Source organism: Lepisosteus oculatus, chromosome 16, assembly GCF_040954835.1.
Source record: "Lepisosteus oculatus isolate fLepOcu1 chromosome 16, fLepOcu1.hap2, whole genome shotgun sequence".
NCBI lineage: Eukaryota > Metazoa > Chordata > Actinopteri > Semionotiformes > Lepisosteidae > Lepisosteus > Lepisosteus oculatus.
The window spans coordinates 3,432,513-3,455,026 of NC_090711.1; the positions used below are offsets into that span (position 1 = coordinate 3,432,513).

The 22,514-nt window shown below is 46.3% G+C and overlaps 1 protein-coding gene across 9 annotated transcripts; it reads right to left on the minus strand.

Moving 5' to 3' along the window:
- Positions 1–25: 25 nt before the first annotated feature.
- snphb (syntaphilin b) lies at positions 26–22,068 on the minus strand. Of its 9 annotated transcripts, none has more exons than XM_069179465.1 (7): positions 21,797–22,068; positions 11,749–11,844; positions 10,291–10,356; positions 8,455–8,571; positions 7,981–8,088; positions 6,787–6,933; positions 26–6,333 (listed from the first exon to the last, which is right to left on the minus strand). In XM_069179465.1, exons 1-7 carry the CDS (start codon positions 22,024–22,026, stop codon positions 5,103–5,105), a joined length of 1,995 nt encoding a protein of 664 aa, XP_069035566.1. In that variant the 5' UTR covers positions 22,027–22,068; the 3' UTR covers positions 26–5,102. The 9 variants fall into 9 exon arrangements, with proteins under 9 accessions (XP_069035566.1, XP_069035565.1, XP_069035569.1 ...); XM_069179464.1 differs by having other exon boundaries at positions 6,787–6,936; positions 21,797–22,066; XM_069179468.1 differs by having other exon boundaries at positions 6,787–6,936; positions 21,724–21,862.
- Between the last annotated feature and the right edge of the window lie 446 nt (positions 22,069–22,514).

Here is a 22,514-nt window from a genome sequence, read left to right on the forward strand (position 1 = left end):
TAACACAAAGTGTACTAAATAGTGCTTAATATTTAATCATTTATTGATCAGCTTTTGAGTACACATGAGCAAATTAGAAAATACAGGACACCCATATTTTCATGCTGTTTAATATAGATAGGCTTTGGGTTCTTTTATTATATAGTGTGGTGAAGTGACTATGGTACAAAATGAATGGAGATGTCTGTACAGATGAATATTGCTGCCATATTTTTATTTTTACAGACATTAGCTCCAATATGTGTTTCCACATAGCTGATACAAAGGTATTCACAGACACAGCCAGTGATTTAAAAGTTTAGCTTGGACATGTTCAGAAACACGCATAAACACATACATACTGTACGTGCAGAGGTACAACATGACTGACCAAGGCAGAGAGCACCCCCCTTCCACCAAACAGAACAGATCACACGTCTGCACGTCACACTGAACAGAACAAACCCCCCCCACTTCACAGGTAAGAGACTTAAGGCCAACAGTTAGAAACAATTAATTCCCTTTCTCAACCTTCAGTACAGCAAACCATGACCCCTTACCGTGGAAATAGCAGGGGAAAAAATGAGTTTCCCATGCTACGTTAATTATTTGGTGGCACAATGAATAATGTTTGAGAAATAGTCAGATTGCTAGAGAGCGTGGACTACGTAATTTGTGAGTTTTTTAGGAGTTGATGGGGAGGGGGGGCTGCTGGAACATGGTATTGGGAAGGATACCAGATAAATTAACCACCACTGTCACAGAATGTCAACAACACTCATAGAAAGACAAGACAATTTATATCCTAGCCTAATGTGAATGCTAACAGTTCCGAGATCACCCCTATTTGCGATTCAGCATTCCCCCGTCTTGTTAGTTCGCATCTAGAAAACATTTGGAAAGTGTAACTTCTCTACTGTGAATGATTGTAATCTCAAAACAAAACTCGCCCAGGACAGGACATGGTCTTTGTTTGGAATATAAAAAGTATTGTGCTGTACAGGTTAATTTAAATCTATCCATACCCACCACACACTTGATACCAACTCCCAGTTACTTGTGAAAAACGAGTCACTTTCACCCCTGGTAACGTGCACAAGCCTTCAATTCGGTGCTCAGATTCTGACACATTCAGGGTAGCAAGCCTTCCTGAAAACGAAAACTTCATTCCCGGTCCTCACACTTCTAGCCCTGTCCCACTGGAAAAGCTTTGACTCGCCGTGGCTAAATTCTGCCACACAGACTGTCTGAATCGAAGAATGCCGTTGCTAAAGACGAGTAAAGCAAAAAAACGTACAATCTTAAATTCTAAAGGCACCTAGCCAGAGTGAAATACATGTACCTGAAGAGCCTGTGTCTGACTAACACTCGTCTTTCAAGTGCTTAACATGGCCAGCTGGCCGGAGGACACAGCAAAATCTCAGAGCTGATAAAAAAAACAGCGTGATTTCCCAGGGTTTGAAAGAATTCTCCTGTTTTTGTTCAGTGGGCAATGTGTTGGGTAATTGCTAAGATTTTATACAATAATTTCACAGTCATAAAAAGTCTGTTGCCCCTGCTGCATTTCCAATTTTTTCAAACCTGAAAGCTGATACATACATCGCAGATATGAGCTATGTCTCTATTGACGGATGAAGATGCATCACATCTTACCCTCGATGCTCAGCAGCAGTATTCCAGCTTGCCTGTGGTGCCACCTGCTGACCGAAAGGGAACATCAAGGCCTGGGCACACCTTAAAATCTGCCTGAGCTTTTTTTTTCCTCCCACTAGACCTCGTGTGTAATCCAGTTTGGGGTTTTCTTTACAGTTTTACACTGTACTTTAATAAACCGGTGCAATGAGTCACTATGAACTCCTTCTCCTTCTCAAGCAGGTTGCCAGGCTTTGGAAAGTGTCCATAATTCCTGTTTGGCTTGAGCAGTGGGCCTAGGAAGGAGAGTGACTGCCGTGCTCATCACTCCTAGACAATGACTGCGTTCATGTCTGTAAATTGTTTAATTGATACAGAAAAAAATTAATGCCCTGGTCATGAATATGGCTTTTAAACACATTTTGTACAAAACGTATGCTTAGAAAATTGGGAATGCACACGGTTGTAACAGTATAAACCTTCATTAAAGAAAACCTTTTTTGTCTAGAATACTCCTGGATGCAAAAACCTAAAGCATTTTCGTGCAAGAATTTTTTTACAATGACGAGCGGCACCTTCCTTCCCAGTAACTCTTTATTGTGACATTGGTTGAGGCGATGGAGCACACTCCGAACAGACATCAAAACAGCCAGTCACGCTCAGAAAAATCGCAAAGCTAAAGCACAGAGGATTGTCAAGCGTCAAAGCTAATGTTGCACAAGTTTCGGAAAAAAAAAAGTGACAAAAGGCAACTATGTTTGTGTTTAGAGAGGATAGCTCTGTCAAGGACAGCTCCTCAATTTGAGACAAACCACACATAGCTCAGATTAAATATTCTGTGCAATAACAGCTACAAAATAAATTAATCAATCTCATCGGTTTGTAATATTAATTCTACACCACTGTTTTACAGTATATGAATTGGTTAACTCTTCACCTGGAACTCATTTACATATTTAAAAATAACCGCCCCTAGGAATCTAGGGGAGACATCCATCAAGAGACATGCAAAGCAAATCTAAATTTCAAGTAATAAAGTTCATAAAGTGATTTTACAGTGCAAATAAAAAGGACAGGTTTTGAAGAACAATATTTGGCATTTCAAAACTATAAATGACACACATTTTAGTATATTTTATCCTCTTCGATTTGGAAACTTAATAATCAACTGGTGCTGGTTTTTCCTGCTGTAAAGTTGGATTACCTTTCCTGGGGAAGCCTGCTCCGTAAAACGTGATATATTACACAAACAAAACAAGAGCAAACAAGCAACAGTGCTAAAAGAAAAAGTGGTTCGTTTTTTTAAAGATTAAACAGATATAGCAAAGAGCAACAGCTAACCGCACCATCTCTTAACATGAGCAATAAAAAAGGAACAGGACTGATTCCTTTAAAGAGAGATTTTAGCATCCCCTCTGAACTCATACTTGTATCCCTAATTGATTCGGCCTATTGACAAGAGTGTTACTGGGACAGGTAGCGAGCTGTGTGCTGCTCCACAGCGATATCTGATGAAACCGCAATGTGACACTATCAATGAGGTGTTAACGGAGAGCTGTGGAAGATCAGCTACTGGAGACTCTCAGCAGATTTGTGTCGAGTGATCACATTTCCATTTCTTGACAAATTACAACTGATACAATCCTGTGTGCTCCCTCTAACTCCCCTGAAAGTGAGTAAAAGTGTGTATTAATCCTGCAAACAGAGCAGTAAGTTTATGTTCCTCAGCAGTCTTCCTCTACCTCTTCAGTTAGCAAAGTACCATGACAACACTGCGAACTCCAGCAGGGAATGTGGTTACAGGCCTGATGTATTTATTTCAGACATGCCACACGTTTCTGCTACCCTGCAAGCTGTCATGGACATCTATCTGATCACAAGGCCTTCCCTTATTAGCTCTCTGTCCACTCTGTTCACAGAGCAGCAGAAACATTGTCTGTTCGGACCCCTGTAGACCTGTCTTCTAGGATAAAAGCAACAATAAATAGGCACATTTATTGTTTAATTAACATCCTGCCAACTTTCACAAAACCTCCATACCATTCTTTGTTTACCTCTCATTCCCTGTAGATATTAGGCACAACAAAAGGTCATAAAGATTTCCTGGCATTAAATGCACACATAGCTCACCGTGCGAGAAAGAGAACTTCTCCCACTAGAAACCAAATACAAAACACTCGCTGTTTGACTAGGTGGGTGCATAAACAATGCCGCATACCAGCTGCTGGTATCGGTCCCAAATCCGATGCCCATCAATATACTCTGTGTATGATTACACATGCCTTCCAGCCCTTTCAGTAGACCACAGATTTCCAGAAGTGCTTTGTAGAGAAACCAAGATCTAAGATCTTGATGAAAAGGGGCCATATTAATGGCATCAAAGCACTTCATACTGGATCAGCCAAAAATGTCTTCTCTTACGGTGGTACGGATGAATGTGCTACTTCAGTCTCAGTGCTGCAGCAGGGACTGCATGATCCGTTGCACCTGAACTGGGTTTCCATAGCAGCAAATCACATGACAGGGTTTGTCCGCATGTGGTCCTGGGAGCTCCAGTCCAGTAAGTCTTAAAGGTCACCAAAATCTCCTACTCCTAAAGAAACTGCCAGATATTTCAGCAGGTAAACCTACTGAATTAAGACAATTCTCATCCCTTGTATATGAGGGACATTCACTTTTCTGAACCACTTGATCCAAATTAACTTCTGGAATTGCTTGTGTGATAGTTACCTATAAAACCTACTAGCATGCGGTTCTCTCTAAGACGGCGAGGACATACCCCTGATTTAAAATCTTTAAGTCTAGAAAGATTTCAATCACCAGGGACCATGCATAGATAAAGTTCAGAAGAACCACCTTTTTGTACTTCAGCCATAATCCATAGCGAATCTACCTATACACACATTTTCTTTACAGAAAATGGAAAGGAATTCTGGTCTGGGTCAGGGGAGTTCAGTCCTGGTCCAGGAGGGCAGGTGTCTCTGCAGGTTTTCTGGGTCTTTCTAATGCAACCTAAAGAGTTGGGAGAGAAGCTGTTACATTCCTCTAGTTAAGCCAATAATCAGTTTAGGTCGTTGAAACCTGAGCTGGGATGAAAACCTGCAGACACTCCTGACCCTCAAAGACCCGGGCTGGTACCACAGATTTAGAAGATTGACCATTCATGTCTCCCGATACTTAAAATACTACTACTGCACAGTGTGAACATACACTGCCTGTGACTCTGGAAGATGGGTTCTGTAGGCAAAGACGCCCACATTCTACGCTGCCCAGTGACTGCCAGACAGTGGGGCAGCAACCAGACCCATTGCCCTTTGCTATATCACCAACCTGACCTCCAAGCAGATCCGGCTCCCTTTGCACCGGGCTGAGATACAATCAGTGTCAAAGCACAAGGCCCGTTGTCAGTCCCGGTGTCTCAGTGCAAATGTGGAGGGGGGGGGGGGGGGGGACGGTGGGAGGAAGGGAGGCAAGGGAGGGCGTCGCTCGGCTTAGATCTGGGAGCTCCTGTGAACGGGCTGGCCCCCGCTCATTTTACGAATGGAGTGCAGAGCCACCGTGCAGCAGCCCCGCAGCAGGGAGCTGATGTTGTAGACCGGCTGGCCCTGCCGCCGATGGCCCCGGCACAGCCAAGCCACAGTGGGCACGATGGGCACGGCCACGGCCAGCAGGTCCACCAGGAAGTGGCGGCTCCAGTAGCTCTTCTGAGGGCTGCGGTCCTCCGAGGCCCCTCCACTGTCCTCCTCCTCCTCCTCCTCGCCTACCTCCACCACCTCCACGCTGTATGCGGCCGTCTGCTGCTCCTTGGCGCTGGTGGGCTGGCTGGTTTGGGGGGTGGCTGCCTCCCCACTAGGGCCAGTCACCACCACAGACGTGCTGGGGTGGGAGGAGGTGAGGTCCACGGCACAGCTGAAAGAAGAGATCGGCGCCAGGCTGTGGTCCACATGAGTGGTGTCCATGTCCTCGGCGTCTTCGGAGATCCAGGTGGAGGTGGGACTGCAGGCCTGCGACTTCATCACCTTCTCCACGATGGTGTCCAGGTCCGGGTTGTACTGGACGAAGTCCGTCTGGATGGCTTGTTCCTTGAGGTCCTGGAAGAGGAGGTGGTGGGGGTGGCCGTTGTTGCTGCTCATCTCAACGCTGCTCTGGCCGCTCACCAGCTTCTCGTAGGTGGAGCTGTGGTGCAGCCGGGAGGCTGCTGTGCAGGACGTGAGCAGGGAAGCGTCCTCCAAGAAAAAGCCCGGCTCCAGGAGGTCCGTCCTGCTGGCGCTGTCCTCCCCGCCCGCAAAGCCGCTGTCCAAGGTCTCCTCCCCGTTGAAACTGGGGATGTCGTTGGCGTTCTTCTCGGGCGCCGCCTGGTCACTCAGCTTGGTGTAGGTGGAGCTGCGGGTGAGCGAGCGGGCGGGCGAGCCCCCCGCAGACTCCGAGATCAGGCCGCCCATCGCCTCCTCCTTGGGGGACCCGTTCTGGGCCAGCTCCATGCTGTGCAGAAGGGTCTCCAGCTTCTTGTTCTGGATGTTGATGTCCACGAAGTACTTCTGCACCCCCTTGTCCTTCTCCGTCAGGTTGCTCCTGACCGTGTCGATGACCTGCTTCAGCTGCTTGATCTCCTTGCGGGCTTCCTTCAGAGCCAGCTGGGCCTCCACGCGGTGGCACTCCTCCTCTATCCAGTCCTCCTGCATCCTCGCCAGCTGGGTCTTCAGCTCCTCGATCTCGGTGTCCCTGCAAAAATACAGGCGGTCACAGTCCTGCACAGGAGCAGCAGGGGTGCTTCACATGCAAACAGCTTGCACGGGAAAACAACTGTCAGCAAGCCTGCACAGCGCACCAATGAGGTTACTTGCACATACAGATGGGGCCTAAAACTGGCCCTTGGACAACGACAGCACACAGCTCAAGGCACAGGTACTCAACAGATAATGCATCCAAGACATCACGGAGATCACACTGAGCCCATGTGACTTTAAAAGCACCGTTAGGAACCAGGTGATTGCTGAAAAAGTGCCTGTTACAAAACGCAAGTTATTTATTTATTTTTTTTACCAACAATGGCTTCACACTCAACTAGGAGATCATGCAAACTGCCAGTGCTCCTGAGAGTCTGGAACGGTTTCCTGTCTGGTGTTAGAAGAGCGAGGCCACTTCCTGAGGCACCCTGCTCTCTCCCTCTCTCACCGGTCCTGCAGCTTGTCCAGGGTCTCCTTCAGCCGGGCCCGCAGGTGCCGGATGCAGACCTCCTTCTGCTGCAGGGGGGTGAGGTACTGCTCCGGGGTGGGGGGCTTGATTCCGTGGTTGTCAGTGCAGGACGCGTACTTGACATGTCTTCTGGAAACACCCCCCGTGGGGAAGCACAAAGTTCACTGACAAAGCTTCGGAAGTGGCAAGTATTTAACCTTTGTCATTTAAATAAAACAAATGTTCTAATAAAAAAAAGTGTTTTTTTGTTTGCCAGTTCTTCAAATTACATTACAAAGGAAAATGTTCCAAAGGGCAAAACTTAGGTGACACAGTGGCACACAATCTGAGAGTTCGGGAAAAGGGACAGTAATCCTACGGGTTTCTCAGCTCTTGGATGGAAGACAGAGCTCAATTCAAAAACAAAATCCTAATCAAACCCATCACGCACTGTTCAACAGAAAATCTAAGCTATGGGCTGCTTGCTGATGTGCATCAGCTGTCTCAGGATGTGTGTGTATGGGGAGTCGCGCCGGTGAATCACACTACATTAAATGGGACGAAAACTGAGAGATGAAATGTGACACTGTTGCGGTTTTCCCAATGTCTTTACAGTATGTGAGGGCAGTCGAGTCCTGGTTCTGGAGGGTCAGTGCGTCTGTGGTGTGTCAGGCTCCCATCCAGACTCTGCTCGTGGACTTCCAGGTGTCTTAAAGCTACAGCAAACAAACCCTACCCAACGAAGCATTTAGGCTTGTGAAAGTCTCTAACCCAATCCTACGCAGGGAATTAGCACGACCACCATTTATTTTCCTTGCATTGCCCACACATTTCACATCAGCCCCTCCCTCCAAAATGCTTGCTTTAGCTCAAGTCGAGCAGCAAATAATTTCTCACTCCCAACACCCGCTCTGGTGCGTAGAGAGGTGGCTGGTGCAGAATGGGTGAAGCGGGTCCCTTCCTCTGTGGAAAACACCGAGGGATTCTTCTGGATCAGATCAGACGTGCAAACCAGAAATGCAAGGAAAAGCATCAGTGCTTGATAATGCCTGAATTACAGTGGGATCTGAATTCTTGGTTAGATATCATGAGGGCACATCGCTCTTAACATCTGTGCAGGATGGCTCGTTGGGGAAACCAGGGCTTGTGACGCCACGGGCTACAAGCTGGGATGGGCGGGACGGGTGTCCTTACCTGGGGGTGGGGCTGCCATCGCTGCCTTTGCACGAGCCGGAGTTGCTGCTGCTGCTCAGAGAGGAGGTGCCGTAGGCGTCCCGAATGCTGACCTGGGAGGCCGGGCGTCTGGAGGGGCGCAGGGGAGGGAAACAAAGAGAACCCGCTTGTACTTAACAGACGCGGGGAACCGTGCCACAGCCAGGCCGGGCGCCCGCGTCCTCCGACAACAGCACACTCGTTTGGGTTTGCGCATCGCCTCCAGGCGCTGGCGTCTGCGCAAAGCAAAACGAACGACGGCGCAGAACGGAAAGAGAGAGACCAGGGGGTTGAATCCCTAACACACCACTCGGACAGACTCGACCGGACAGCAGGCGACGAACAGAAAGACTCCAGATGCCACAGACAAGACCGGACAGGAGACATCCACGGACAGCAAGCAAGCCCGCGTACTGTAGGCACGTTTCAAAGTGGAGGGAGTTGAAAAATGCTGACCGATTCTGAAGCTCCAGCTGTGACGAGGAAAGTATTCCACGACTTTGGCGCATTGAAACCAAAAGCCCTGTCTCCATAGGAATGTAGTCTAGCTCTATGAACCTGCAATAGTCAAAACTTCCCAAAGATAACAGATTATAGTGGGCATGTAGTGCACAAATAAGGAAAGAAAATATGATCTAAAAGAACTGAAAGAAGTCATTCCTCAAAGTTAATGCAGGGTGATGTTGTGATGAAATCTGATTGTCCCACACAAAGAAACACCTGTCCATGGGTTGTCTCCTGAATGCTACTCCAACTACACACGTTCTTTTCGGTCTGAAACTGACTTTCTGCATTTTTGAGTGTTGACCCATGACGTATTTTCTGAAATATGTATGCCTTTCATCTCTAAAATCTGTGTTTAGAAACAGATTCATTTAACATAGCAAATGAAGGTTTTGAAATATCTGATAAACATGTGGATTTATGCATGGCACTTTTGGAACTCGTATTCAAAGATCCCGAAGTCTCTCGCACAATGGGTTAATTTCTCACTCTGTGATTTTTTTTTTTTAATGGATCATTATTAATTAATGTTCCAGTCTTACATTCCTTAATTCAAAGACCATTAATTGGAGCAGCACAACTGTACTTATAACTCATTTCCTTGAGAAATATTAATCACTGCAGGAAGGACTGTTTAAAAATTTAAATACAATCCTCTGTCTCCACCTCGTTAAAAAAAAAGTTCCTGAATAAAATCCCAAACTTGGTCATGGAGGAATAATGTCTCTTCTGGAGTTTGTTCCAGCCAAGTTCTTATTCACAAGGTAACCGATTTCAGTTTTCTATTTGCTCATATTGTTGAATTTACATACTCAAAAGGCCTCTTTTTATGACAGACATTAAATGGTCGGATTAGATGATCACGGGGAAGGATTCTGGTGCTGATCTCACTAAAATTAAATAATCACCATCAGAAATTACAGCAGCAGACCAGTTAAAAAATGGGTTCTAAGTAAAAACTAGTTCACAGCAGGCCCAAGTCTCATAGAAAGGGGGAAGTGGCGAGGTCTGCGTGTTCTGTAACAAGCACGAGGCAGTGGGACATCTGCACCAGGAAGAAAAACCGTTCTTCCATTTCTACCATTCCCAGTTTTCCAGCTGCTCGGGAGGTCTTCGGCTTGCTGTTGCTTGGATGTCGGGAGAGAAAAGGCCGTTGGTGAGGCCTCCGTTTCCCGAGGCAGTTCACCTGGTACCCCCTTCTTCACTTATTCCCAGAATAGGTTGAGACAAGGGGGAGGGAGTTAGGAAGGTGACATGGGGGCTGCTGAGCAGGCTTGGACAGCAGAGGAAAAATAATACGAGCAAGCATGGAGGCAAGCGTACTTCAACACACACGAGCAGAGTCAGGGAGGTCGGGCTCGTCCTGCAGCACTGAAAGGGCTCTAACCAGACGAGACCAGGGGCCCTGATGGGGCGCATCCCACATAGCACCCGCTGCAGCGACGATGGCACAGTTTTACGGGTCATTAGCAGACTGAAAGTGGGGTTTTTTCAGGGAGGTCCAAGAGAAATTAAAATATTGGCGATCCCAAGATTAAATGAGAGGTTACAAAAGAGGAGAGGCCATGGGGTTAACTGGGAGTTCATTGATCTCGGGGCCCTATCCAGTCGTTTCTTGAAAGAAACCAGGGAGTCAGCTCCAACCACATGGCTGGGCAGCCTGTTCCCCTCTCCCACACCCCTCGGGGTAAAGACGTGCCCCCCCCAACCCTCTGCTCTGGATTTTTAATGCATCAGTGTGCGTGTGCGTGTGCGTGGGTACGAGAGAGAAATAAAAGCGAAGCTCACGCTGAAGGGGAAGACAACATTTGCTGCAAGCGGCGTTTCGGCTGCAGAGCCTTCAGGGGGTTGAATCTGAGGAGAAAACAGAAATAGGGGCGAAGCTCGGCTGCTGGTTCACCAGAGGACAATAGAACATTTACCCGTTTTTGTCACCTCGTCTTCCCCCTCCACATGAGGAGCGCTGCGTTTCTGTGAGCCCTGACTCAGAAACACCCCGGCGGGTTTGAGATCTCTGGCTCGAAATACAGCTTCACTCAAGTGCGGTTCGAGAGCAGCCTCAGCTTTCAAAAGCAACTCCTGAAAAGGGGGTCAATCGTGCCTTTAAGATGGACAAGAGTCTTTTTCGCTCACAGCAGAAGGACCAAGTGGCTGATAACACTTGGTTTTGCTTCTCTGGAACACCATCTGGTGCTGCGAATACGATACTGAGACCTCACGGATGATCTTTTTATATAATCTCTGAATTCCAGTTAGGAAAACCGATTGAAAATAAAACTCATTGCATTACTAAGTAATTCTTCAAAATCTTACAATGGTCCCAATTATGGGGATCGCTGGTCACTGGAAAGGAAGCTTGATCAGGTACCAGTGCAAAGGGACCAGACATACATATTAATCTAATCCAATACATTTCATTTTAACAGCCTCCACTTTATAACCATCGTTATGAAGTTACAAAACTTTTCTTTTTAGAAAAGTCTATGTCTGATTGCCCTACATCCGTATAAATCTGTATGCTCTTGTTTATTTTTTTTTCTTTTATGACCTTTTATTCTATTTTTTTGGTCTTTTTCTTTAGCACTTTGTACAACATCCTCGGGTTTGGATAGGCGCATTATAAATTAAATAAAAATAATAGTCCGTGAGCTCATGCCTGGGGCTCTGAACCAGCAAACTCTGGAGCACTTCTGCCGCACAAGCAAGGGTGTGTGCCTGGCGTGGGGTATTAAAGAGCGTGCGGCCAACGCGTGCTTCCCCACTGCCAGCCAGCTGGCTGCGGCAGTTTCAGATTGCAATGTTTTCTGTATTCCTCCGGGAAAGCAAAAGTGCCTTTCCAGAGTGAAAAGGCAGTGCGCTAATGGCTACAAATCATTAGCGCTGGCGAACTCGGCAAAGGCATGCTCTAATGAAGCCTGAAAAGCTGACTTGGATAAAACAGCCGAAGAGTGTCTCTATCCCAATGCATCTCTGCAACTAAAGAAACCTTGGAGCCTCTCAAGTCCTGCCCTGCCGACATTATTGAAGGGAGGGACGGAATTCAAATCTCTCGATGGAAGAGGACGCGTCTGCGAGACGGGACGGGAAATAAGGTGCATTCCTCAGGTGTCTGCAGGTGAAAGGTTGTAGTTGTGGGAATCGGAAGGCGGGTCGGTTTTGTGCAGGGGGTGGGGTGAGGGTCACCACAATGCAGGCGTGAGTTCTGATGGGGCTGTGATCTACCTGCTGTGATCTACTGTGATCTACCTGCGCGATCCAGCCGAAGATCTCCTGCTGGCGGGGGCGGACATGGAGACGGCCTCACTCTCGGACCGCGGCGATGGCTCGTCAATCCCAGGCAGCCTGGGAACACAGAGAGAGCAGGGCTATCAGTGCTCTCAGCCCCCGCTGACGCACGACAGCACAGCGCAGAGCTGTGCAAAGCATTCATTTTCAGCAGAAACGCTGCAACTGGACGGGGCAGGCAGAGGTCAAACATTTTTCAATTTTTGCTGCAGTGAGCCACAACATCCACCTTCCTGAGAAGATGGGAGAGATGCGAGTGTTGCTGGACTTTCCCACATAATGTGACTGCCCTTGAAATATTTTCTGGGATATGAGCAGGAGAGCTGCAGACTTCAGGAAAGATGCTTATTAAAAAAAGGCACGTGGGAATGCAGAATAGAGATGCCAGTGAAATGAATAAATGAATATTATTTTAGACAGGTGGTTGTGTCTTATTTTGCAGGTACTCTTTTAAAAGATTCCGTATAACAAAAGAGCAGGTATGGCAGATAAACCAAATAGCCCTTTTAACAATTGTTTTAAAAAAGGATTCTGTCCTTTACAGCCAACCCTGAGAACCAGTGAAATCATGTATATACTGTAGAAGCACAGACAGTGTACTATTCACACAGCAGTGGTGACTGCCTGACTATGGACACACAGCTTCTGTTCTGCGTCAGCATTTCCTCAAACACGCGCTCGGCTCCTCACTGATCGCAATGACAGCCTGTGGTTGTGTGATCCAATGGGATACACAGGACTTCCACTGGGCCCAGTTGCTAAGCAGTCTTAGCAACTGGGCCCTGATCCTTAAGAATGCAGTACTGTAATTAAAACCGAGGAAATTGAAGTTGCAGTATTGGTCCATCAAAAAGCAAAGCCCTGAAACACTTCGAACCTTAACATGTATTTAGAAATGCATTTTAATGAAGGACCACTTCAATGCCTTTGCATCATCACAGTTGTTTGCAATCGGTCCATGTTTTGTGCATCAGTGTTCTGGCACTGGGCTTTCTGTTCGCACCTGGAAAGGACATCAGTCCAACCAGCTCTCTAATAGGGTTAGTTTGGTTCCACTCATCTGACAAGAACCCGCCAGTTGTACATGCAGGAGCTCCACTGAGAAAATAACAAGCAGGGTTTAGGGCAAGGATACCCAGACCTGGTCCCGGTGAACTGGTGTTCATTCCTGCTGAGCGCCCACTTACTGGAGCCCTTCACTGAGCCGACGATGATTAAACAGAAATTCAATATATTCTCAGCCTTTAAATTGCTAGACAGACTAATATTTTAGAAGCGGCTTAAAATCTGCAACGCTAAAAAAAACGAAGACAAATGCCTAGGCAAACAAACCAGCGTACGTTATGAAAAAAAAAAACATGTGCATGCGTTAAAAAGCAGGGAAGTCAGAGGAAACCAGCTGATGGTTAGCAATAAGAGACACACAGGCCTGGGCTTAGAATTCTGACTCGTGCTCTTTAAAACCACAGATGTAAACGATCCACACAAAAGAAACACAGAGGCCAAATCCATACTGCTTACAGCGGCTTTCTCATCACTGTTGCCTAGCAACCTCTGAACTGCGTAGCTTTTCTGATTTAAAATAGAGAAATGCTTTAAATATAAATAGAAACAGATGACAGCTTTTGGCTTTCACCCAGCTGCAGACAGAAAACAAAGATCACAGCAACCCGTGAATAGCCCGCTGCAAAACAAAAGGCACCCCCCCCCACACACCAAAAAAAGAGGCCAAGGTGTTTAATACCAGGACACGGACACAAACAGAATGCTAATCTTTTTTTCTCTTTGTACGCCTCGGCGCCAACACACATCTGCAACCGCATCAGCCGTGCACCGCTACAGCGTCAGTCAGACCCAGCGACTGGCTGCCCGGCGCCGGGCGTCCGAGCATCCTTTCCAGCGCGAGCCGCCACCGCCGACCTCGCCTCGCGCGCGAGAAACCTGCCTCGTGCCCGGCCAGCCCGCACGGTGCCAGGGCTCGGCGCTGCTCCAGGTCGCTGGGCGCTGGAGGAGGTCCCATCGCAAGCGTGTTCCTCAGCCCCCCGACATCCCCATGACTGTGCACAGGAAAGGCTTCCCCCGGTAATGCAGAGCGCAGGCAGGCAGGCGCACTGCAGCTTCACCTAGATCACCCCCGCCAGCCAGCACGACGACACAGGCAGGGAGGGACTGTTGGGAGGGAGGCTGTGTTGCAGCGATCTAGAGCACTATCCTTCTCCCCCACCCACGCGCTTCCTCAGCCTGCCACTACGCCGGAGCCCCACTCAGGTCCTTCACTACCATGGGGGTCTGGTGACCTGCAGCCAGGGCCTGACTTGACCAGGACGGAGGGAGCCGTGCTCCTTGAACAACCTTGAGAGGCAGGGGGGGGGCGACAGCATGTGTGGTAAAGAGCTCCTGCTCGTGTCCTTACAGCTGCAGAACCATGCGACCGGGTCCTGCGTCTGCGTCTGCGTCTGCGCAGCGGCCAGCATTTCTCCGGCACGAATCACCCAGCAGCAGAAAGAAAGAATTGGTTTTCACAGTAATTAATCACCACATGGATGCAGGTTGCCTTTTAGAGAACCTTTTGAGAATGCACTGTTAATTTTCAAGAGGGAATAACTAAAAGGAATATTTTCTAAAAATATATAAAAGCTACAAAGAAAACTCATGAAAGTTGGAAGAATCCAATGAATTGCTCTATAATTTGTTAAAACAGCTTATTGTGGATGTAGGTGAAATAGTTTAGAAGCTGTGGGCACACTATTTTGACAGCAGGCTGGTGGGCTATCCAGACATGTTTTATAATATGTAGCCTGATTTTATCCACCACTGCTGCTAATGATCAGAACCCACACTGTACCTTAGAGGAGAAAAGCTGTTCAGAAAATTACATTTCTAAAGAGGGCATTTTTTGTAAGATGCATACATCATGTAATATTACCTTTCCATTTGCCATTTATGAAATATTAATTATACCCAACATACTAATATTAAGATGTAACCCAGATGAAAAATTCTAAGCAGAGTGTTTGCCATCACAGACAGTGGCATCACACTGCACTGCCTTGTCTTTTGAACAGGGGTGCGAACAGTAAGCAGTATTAATCTCAGACTGGCTCTGCTCTCCCCCCGCTGTGCAGAACCTCACTGTACATGACCACTCGAGTCCATAACAAGTCACCTTGGCAACAACATCCTGATGCACTTCAGTAAAGGTGACCTTGACACGACCGGGAAGTGAACGTGCTTCCAGCTGCACATTCTCCCTGCAAAACAGGCGCAGGGTGCTGGGTCTGACGGTCCCAGGAGAGGCAGGAGGATTGCTCTGACTGCCACACCTCGGAGTCTCCAGCCACACTCACAGAGACAGTGCGAGGAGTTTTACATGCAGAAGCACTCAGATGTTTCTGCAGATACAGGACTACAATGAGCAGAGAGTTGCTCTCTAAGCCCTTCTGTATGCTTCTGTTAATATGAACATGTGAATAAAAAAAATAATAATTTATATATATTTTCGAATAAAAAAACCCCCACTGAAGTCCTGTATTTCCCACTCTAGGCAGTATGGAGCCTATTTTCTTAAAGGAAAGAAAAACAACACCCCTGACCATCAACAGGGCCGAGCAGTGTCCTGAGGACTGGGACACCAGCAGGATTCAGAAACAGCTCAACTGTGCCCTGCGCATGGGTGACCTACTCCAGTGCAGAATGACCAGAAGTGAAACGGAATCCCAAGTCAGTTTTGTTAAATACAACTGCACTGCGGTTTGAAATATCAAGTGCATTTTGCAAAAACCATATTGAGGAACACGTGACTTAATAGCACATAAGAAGCAAAGTATATGTCCGGTAGAACAACATCAGCACTATAACGAAGGAAATAATGTAGCATTAACTCGCTGCCAATTAACCTTTAAATCTGCCTTTCATTTCACAGCACTTGTGCCAGACACTGCTCCCTGTTTAATGACTTGCTGGAAGGCACTGGAGATTTAGAGAGAAAAATGCTGATCCACAGCAGCCTTGTGGGGGTACAAACAGGATGAAATCAGAGAAGTCTTGATTAAATGAGGCTAAAGAGAGGAAGAGAAACTTGCCAAGAGGGGTAATACGATGTGCGCTGAGTACTCGTCGTGTTCTCTTTCCACAAGATTTCCACTGATCAACAGAAAGTCTGAAAACTATACATCTACCTACCATATATATAACTGCTACACATACAAATAATGCAAATAGGATTGTGCTGCTCAGATCCTAAAGAGTCTGCTGCGGTTGTGTTAACATGTAAGGTGCTTCTGTTCTGTCAAGGGGATGCTCAGAATAACAAACAGATACCTGTTGCTCCCAGAAGACACCAGGATTCATTGTCGTCAGCAACGAGGTGCTAACCATATCATTAAAAACGGAAACGCAGCAACCCAGAATTCAATAAATGATGCAGACAGATGACTCCATATCCCAGGATATATACCCACAATACCATAATTCCACAAACTGCTGTCGTTTGAGATTACATCACTGACGAGCATGTAATGTCAGGGATTCTGAAGTTTTCAATTTCTCAGTCACACCAGGGACACACTTTCATCCCACCTCTGATTTCTGTTAACTATTCATTATTCAATTAGAATTATGAACTATTAATTATTTGAATAAGTAGGCTCTATTGTGGTTGGCTTGGTGGCACAGTGGTTGGCACTGCTGCCCTGGGTCGAATTCCTGGCGTGCTGTCTGTGTGGAGTTTGTATGTTCTCCCCGTGTTCGTGTGGGTTTCCTCCGGGTGCTCCGGGTTAATTGGCATCTCGGAAAATTGGCCCTGGTCTGAATGCATGTGTGTTTATGCGTGCGTCTGTGTGTCTGCCCTGCGATGGACTGGCGTCCCACCCAGGGTGTACCCCACCTTGTGCCTGGTGCTTGCTGGGATAGGCTCCCCGCGACAATATATAGTGCTTTTCTGGACACTCCACTCAAAGCGCTTTACAGGTAATGGGGATCCCCTCCACCCCCACCAGTGTGCAGCCCCACCTGGATGATGCGACGGCAGCCATAGTGCACCAGAACGCTCCTCTCCCCACACGCCAGCTCAAACCAGGGAGGAGAGCAGAGTGATGAGGCCAGTTTATTATTATTATATATTATATTGATTATTAGGAGGCCGTGACTGCTAAAGGCCAACGGGAAATTTGGCCAGGACACTGGGGTAACACCCCTACTCTTCTCGAGAAACGCCCTGGGATTTTTAATGACCACAGAGAGTCAGGACCTCGGTTTCACGTCTCATCCGAAGGACGGTGTCTGTTTTACAGTATAGTGTCCCCATCACTATACTGGGGCATTAGGATCCACATGGACCGCAGGGTGAGCGCCCCCTGTTGGCCCCACTAACACCTCTTCCAGCAGCAACCTTAGTTTTTCCCAGGAGGTCTCCCATCCAGGTACTGACCAGGCTCACACCTGCTGAGCTTCAGTGGGCTGCCAGCTGTGAACTGCAGGGTGACGTGGCTGCTGGACAGATCACCTGTTTTATAATTATCTGAAATGTGAAAGGAAAAGTGCCTTAAAACTGCTGGCCCATCCGTGTTCACTGGTCTACACATCCCCCACCAAACAAGAATATCACTTAACATGTCTCCTTAAAGCCACAGACTCCTATATATGTAAAACTATGACCATTTAAACTCAGACAACCAGAGAACAGACAAAAACTGGGAAGAGGAAAAACTAGGCATAATTCCGAAATAACATCACTGATATAATATAATTTAAAATACTTTATTAATCCCCAGGGAGACAGTTTTAGAATTCATGTGTATTCAATTCCACTCGTGCTGTGGTGATTTGCCATCAAGTTCACACGGCACTGAGTATTTTATTAGCTCCTACATTTGAACTGCATGGGTTTGTAAACACATTCTCTAGTCACAAACTGTTGGCTTCCAGGAGTGTGTTAAGTTTACCTTACGCCTTGAATTTAAGAGGGAGAGAAGCAAAATGAAAAGCTACTGGCTGGATTTGTACACTCCAACACTTTCAGCTGTGCAGCAGCTCCTCAACACCCACCCTGAGCTCCTTCTGTCTCGGGCAGCACGGATGACGCTTTGGTTGATAAAACCGCTGTACCCTGTACTCCCTGGCTTCTCTGACAGCTTCTGCTTTCCTGACTCCTAGCTGTAATTTCATTTAGGTAAATTATTGATGCCGCTGTTTCTTGCCATGCAGTATTTTTACACTGAACAGATGACTCATCCATTAATCAGGAAAGCAGGCCTCTGCAGCATCAGCACTCAGAATCTACGGCTCTCAGTGAAGAGGGAGACACTGCTGGGCATTGGAGGTGCCTGGTGACTCTCCAGTACTGTTCATGGCTTCACCTGGGGACAGTTTCATTTCAAGGGCCTTGGCTTCATTAAGTGCTTAGGAGCTTGCCAAATATGGCTCTTTTCTAGACATTCAGTCTAGAATGTTAGCAATACTTCAGATCTGTACAAAATGTGTTCTAACCAGACTTGGAATTTATGTTTAAAAATCAGGTGCCTTTTCTGTGCACTCTGGACAGGGATCACAAGCTCATCGTGCTTCATGACACTCCAGAGTATTAGTAGCTCTCCTCTTTGGACAAACTGCTTCTTTTACAATTAAAAAAAATCAAGTTTACTGTCTAGAGATCAATGCAAAATAATGACTACATCGTTACTGAAGACAGGCACGTGCTTGAATCGGGTGTCCCCAGTCATGGTCCTGGAGGTCCAGTGTGTCTGCAGGTTTCTTGACAGCACTGGAAACTGAAGAGCCCTGGAAGAAGCTGTTAAACTGGTCCAGTTAAGCCACTTATATGCTGTTCCAGGTCAGTATAAGCCAAGCTGGACAGAAAATGGACTGGTCTATAATAGCAGCTCTGCAGGATCAGGACTGAGGATTCCTGGTTAAAACTAGTCTTTTGGCTGACTTTTTAAAGTCACCTGTAAGTAACTGGCAATGGAAGTAACTCATGCATGATTCAGCAATGTACAGATATTGGAGCCATGAGAAACCCATACTGTTCTATAATAATTCATTCAACATTTCTTTAAAACATCTTTGTACTCTTAACAGAAACAGACTAACAGCTATGAGAAACAGTACAAGTACTCTGAATTCCACATTGCAGTCACTGACTATTTTTTATTGATGGTTATGCATGTTAACTGCATCTGTTTTTGTTCCCCCAGAGTTTTCCAGTTTCAGGATTACAGATGAAACCGCATTGGCAGGTGAGTTTTAAAGCCACCTTCTGCATCTACACTGAGAAATAAGTAACTATACAGTGCACATCCCTTTTCTTGTGCAAAAGCACAGCAGACTCAGTGCACTATTCATAGATAGTTCTATTTTGGAAACATTATGGAAAAACATCTCTGTAAAAAAAAAAATACCATGAATTGTGGCTGCAGACTCTTTTTTCCCCAGTAAAGAAGAACCGAAAGCATATATAATTTAAACATTTTGGTCATTAGAATTACTGTAGCTGCAGTTCTCTCTTTAGATTAAGACTCACCATCATTATGATTGTCATAATCTGTGATGCCACAGCCTTTTCTCTTTAAGGAAAAACATAATTTTTCAATCACAGGCCTTACATTTCTGGAACAGCAATGAACTCTAAAATAAACGATATAAAACCGCAGTGTTTTCTGTAAGGAAAGACTAAACACCAAAGGTCAAGCTCGCTAATTTTCAAAGACCATTATCAAACAAAGTATCACCTTTCATTCTCTCTCCTTCAGATCCAGCTGAAACAGTTTTTTTTTTAACAGTCACAGAGGAAATGAACACAACAGTACAACATTTTGCCCAGGTCCTACACAAAACATAGACTCGCTTGATCTCGTAAGTCTGACTTGTGATGAGCATAACCAACCAGCTCCCAATCGGATATCTGGAACATATCAGGACAAACCCAGCAGAGGTTTTAGCAGTAAAGGAAGACAATGCAAAGCTAAACAAGGATTGGATTTGCATTGACAATACCGGTAAATTCAATCAGGATCTATCATTCAAATGCATGGGTAGTGCTAATAATGACAACATGAAGGGTCACATTTTGTTAGTGCTAAGGCGAAGCGTAGGGTACTCTGCTTCTGTCTGTAGTATGTGTGGACTGCTGTCGAGTCGTCTCAGATACCTGTGCAGCAGCACATACTGCACATGCAGAGAGAAGGGAGTTCGAATTTTGCCATCTCTCAGCACGGCGAGGTCAGCAGATCGCTGATGGCTGATGTGCTTCATGTGTTTGTACAATTGTTTTCCCATGTAAAAGCAGTTCTGTTCCTTTTTTTTAAACCATAAAGGACATGCACTGTAACTCACAGACACCTTGCCATGGAAGCCTCAGACGTTTACCAACAGGTGTCCTGTTAATGAAGAGTTTTTAACCTCTAGAATGATCGCACAGTGTGACCTAAACTAAACAGCAAACGCTGTTCCAATTCAGCGACGTTTTCCTTACTATACTGTACTTACACCTGCAAAGGTACCTTTTCATGACTTGCAATCAAGCCATGCACTAACGCCTGGTGACGTTCTGTTAAACGTCACGCACAGCATGGAATGCTTATTGCTTTTATTTCCAGTCCGTTTTCACCAAAATCTTTTCCCTCCTGTCTTGGGGATAAAATAGACGGATCACCGGGCTCTGTTCCGGGACCATGGTCTGTTTCCCCGGCAACGGCGAGACACTATAGATCCCAGCATCAGAAATAACCCAGATGCGCTGTCCAATTATTATCATAATGGACATTGATCGTATCCGTTTGTGATTTTGCTGTTGCGTTTTCCCCCCACAGGTTAGGGAGGCTTCTGTTAGAAACTAAGAGGGGGAAAAAACTCAAAATCCTCAAAAGATCAGATGGAGAAACAACGAGTTGGCTAGTTGGATTTTCCTCAGTGAGAAATGACTTTTTTTTGTTGTATTCTAGCCGGCGGAATTGAGTTACTATAAAGGTTTCATTGGATTGGATTACCAATTGTGTAAAACCCGTTTCACTGACAACGCGGAAGATAAAACCAAGATCTCAGACGAAGCGAAGTAACACACGTATTAATCGTATAGAAGACAATGAAACAACCACCCATTTTTAAACGAGTGACGTGAAACAGGTTCCCCTCTTCGTCCTGTCCATCGCCAGGGCCTCAATCCTACATATGATTACATACACCGATGTGGATCTTGGGGAGGGGGAGCGAGTCGACTAATTATTCAACGCAACTGAAATCGATTGATGATCACTGGACATCCGTTATTCAATGTAATGTTATCGCCACCGAAATAAACAAAAATCATGTTTACAGAATTCCAAAGACATTAGCGCACAAGTAAGACGATTATAAAATATTTGATCATAACCGCTTACTTTTAGAGAACTACGGCCGTCTTAATCCAGATTGATCTTCTCCTATGACAACGTCCGCAGCCGACACCAGTACCAGACCAAGACCAGGCGTCACTTGGGCACAAACGCTTGTTTTTTTTTTTTTAATTTAAAATAATCAGAATACACCAAGGTGAATGCCGTGCGTTTCCCCGTGAAGGTTTTAAAACGAACCTGGATTAAACGGAAGCCGACTCTGAGGCGGGCAGCTCACCTGAGGATAACCAAGGTGTCACGCTACCACCACAGGCAGGCTGGATCCTGGCGCAGCACCACTGCAGCGTTAGCGGCGGCTACACCACTCTTCACGAATGCAATCAGAAAAGCACCACACCATGCCTTTAAACATGCACACAAGCAGCAGACCCCTCAAAAAGTACATTATTATTCGACGTTATCCAATCGCGCAAAATTCCGGAGGCGCAGTCCTTGATGTGTCCTACAGATGATATTGCACCTCTCCCCTAAGGAAGTTCATCCCAAATAACAGCTGAGGAAAAACACACGGGAACGATTTTAAGGCATCTTGACATTTTTTCTTTACCTTTTCAGGGATCCATTTTTTTTTTCCGGACCTCGGCCGGTTTAGTGGCGATTATCCCCCGAAAACAACTCACCCGGGCTCCAGCGGTCTTCCAACAGCGCAGCGACGGACGCTGCGGGGTTTGTGGGCGACACCGCCAAACGATCCAGATACAGACAGCTGCGTAGCTCCCAAGCCTGGCCTCTTAAAGGGATATAAACTCGGTTTTGAAAAATGCGCGGAGTCATTTAATGACAGGAGAACAGAATCTACCGAGGCCCCCCCAAGCCCGTGTGTGCCCTTCAGGTGAAGCGGACTTCTCATAGGCGAACAGCCAATGGTGGCCTTGGATCAGGGAATGTGTCGGGAAAGGAACAGGTGGTTCGGTATCGAAGTACACGGGAATCGCACAAGTGTGGATGCACCTATTCACAAGCTACAGGTGATAACCGTAGTACCTCCCACTGAATCTACATTGTGAACCCGAGGATTCTTGCTCTTGTTCAATGCGTTGGATAGTGTTAGGCAAGACATAAGCGTGGACACCCGTCATCTCCAACAGTGTTAGTCACTTGTTTGGTGAACCGCACTTGTTTGACAATGACACCTCAGTTAACTGAATACTCCTTTATTCGATCTAGTAGCAGCTAAAGTTTATTTAGTGAATTAGCTAAAGACACAATGTTTGACTAGCTCTATAAACACAATATAATTCTACACTTCAAAGTGTCTTCAAAATTCATTTGCTAACAATCGGAACCAACGCTTTCGAAGACACATATTGTATGTTATCAATTAACCATCAAAAGATT

What these genes read in the sequence shown, in the direction of transcription:
- snphb (XM_069179464.1), bottom strand. Translation starts at nt 22,026, where the DNA reads ATGAGAAGTCCGCTTCACCTGAAGGGCACACACGGGCTTGGGGGGGCC. An exon ending in TCTTCGGCTGGATCGCGCAG is followed by an intron (nt 10,357 to 11,748) that starts GTAGATCACAGT and finishes TTTTCTCCTCAG; the next exon opens with ATTCAACCCCCTGAAGGCTC. An exon ending in CTGGACAAGCTGCAGGACCG is followed by an intron (nt 6,334 to 6,786) that starts GTGAGAGAGGGA and finishes GTATTTTTGCAG; the next exon opens with GGACACCGAGATCGAGGAGC.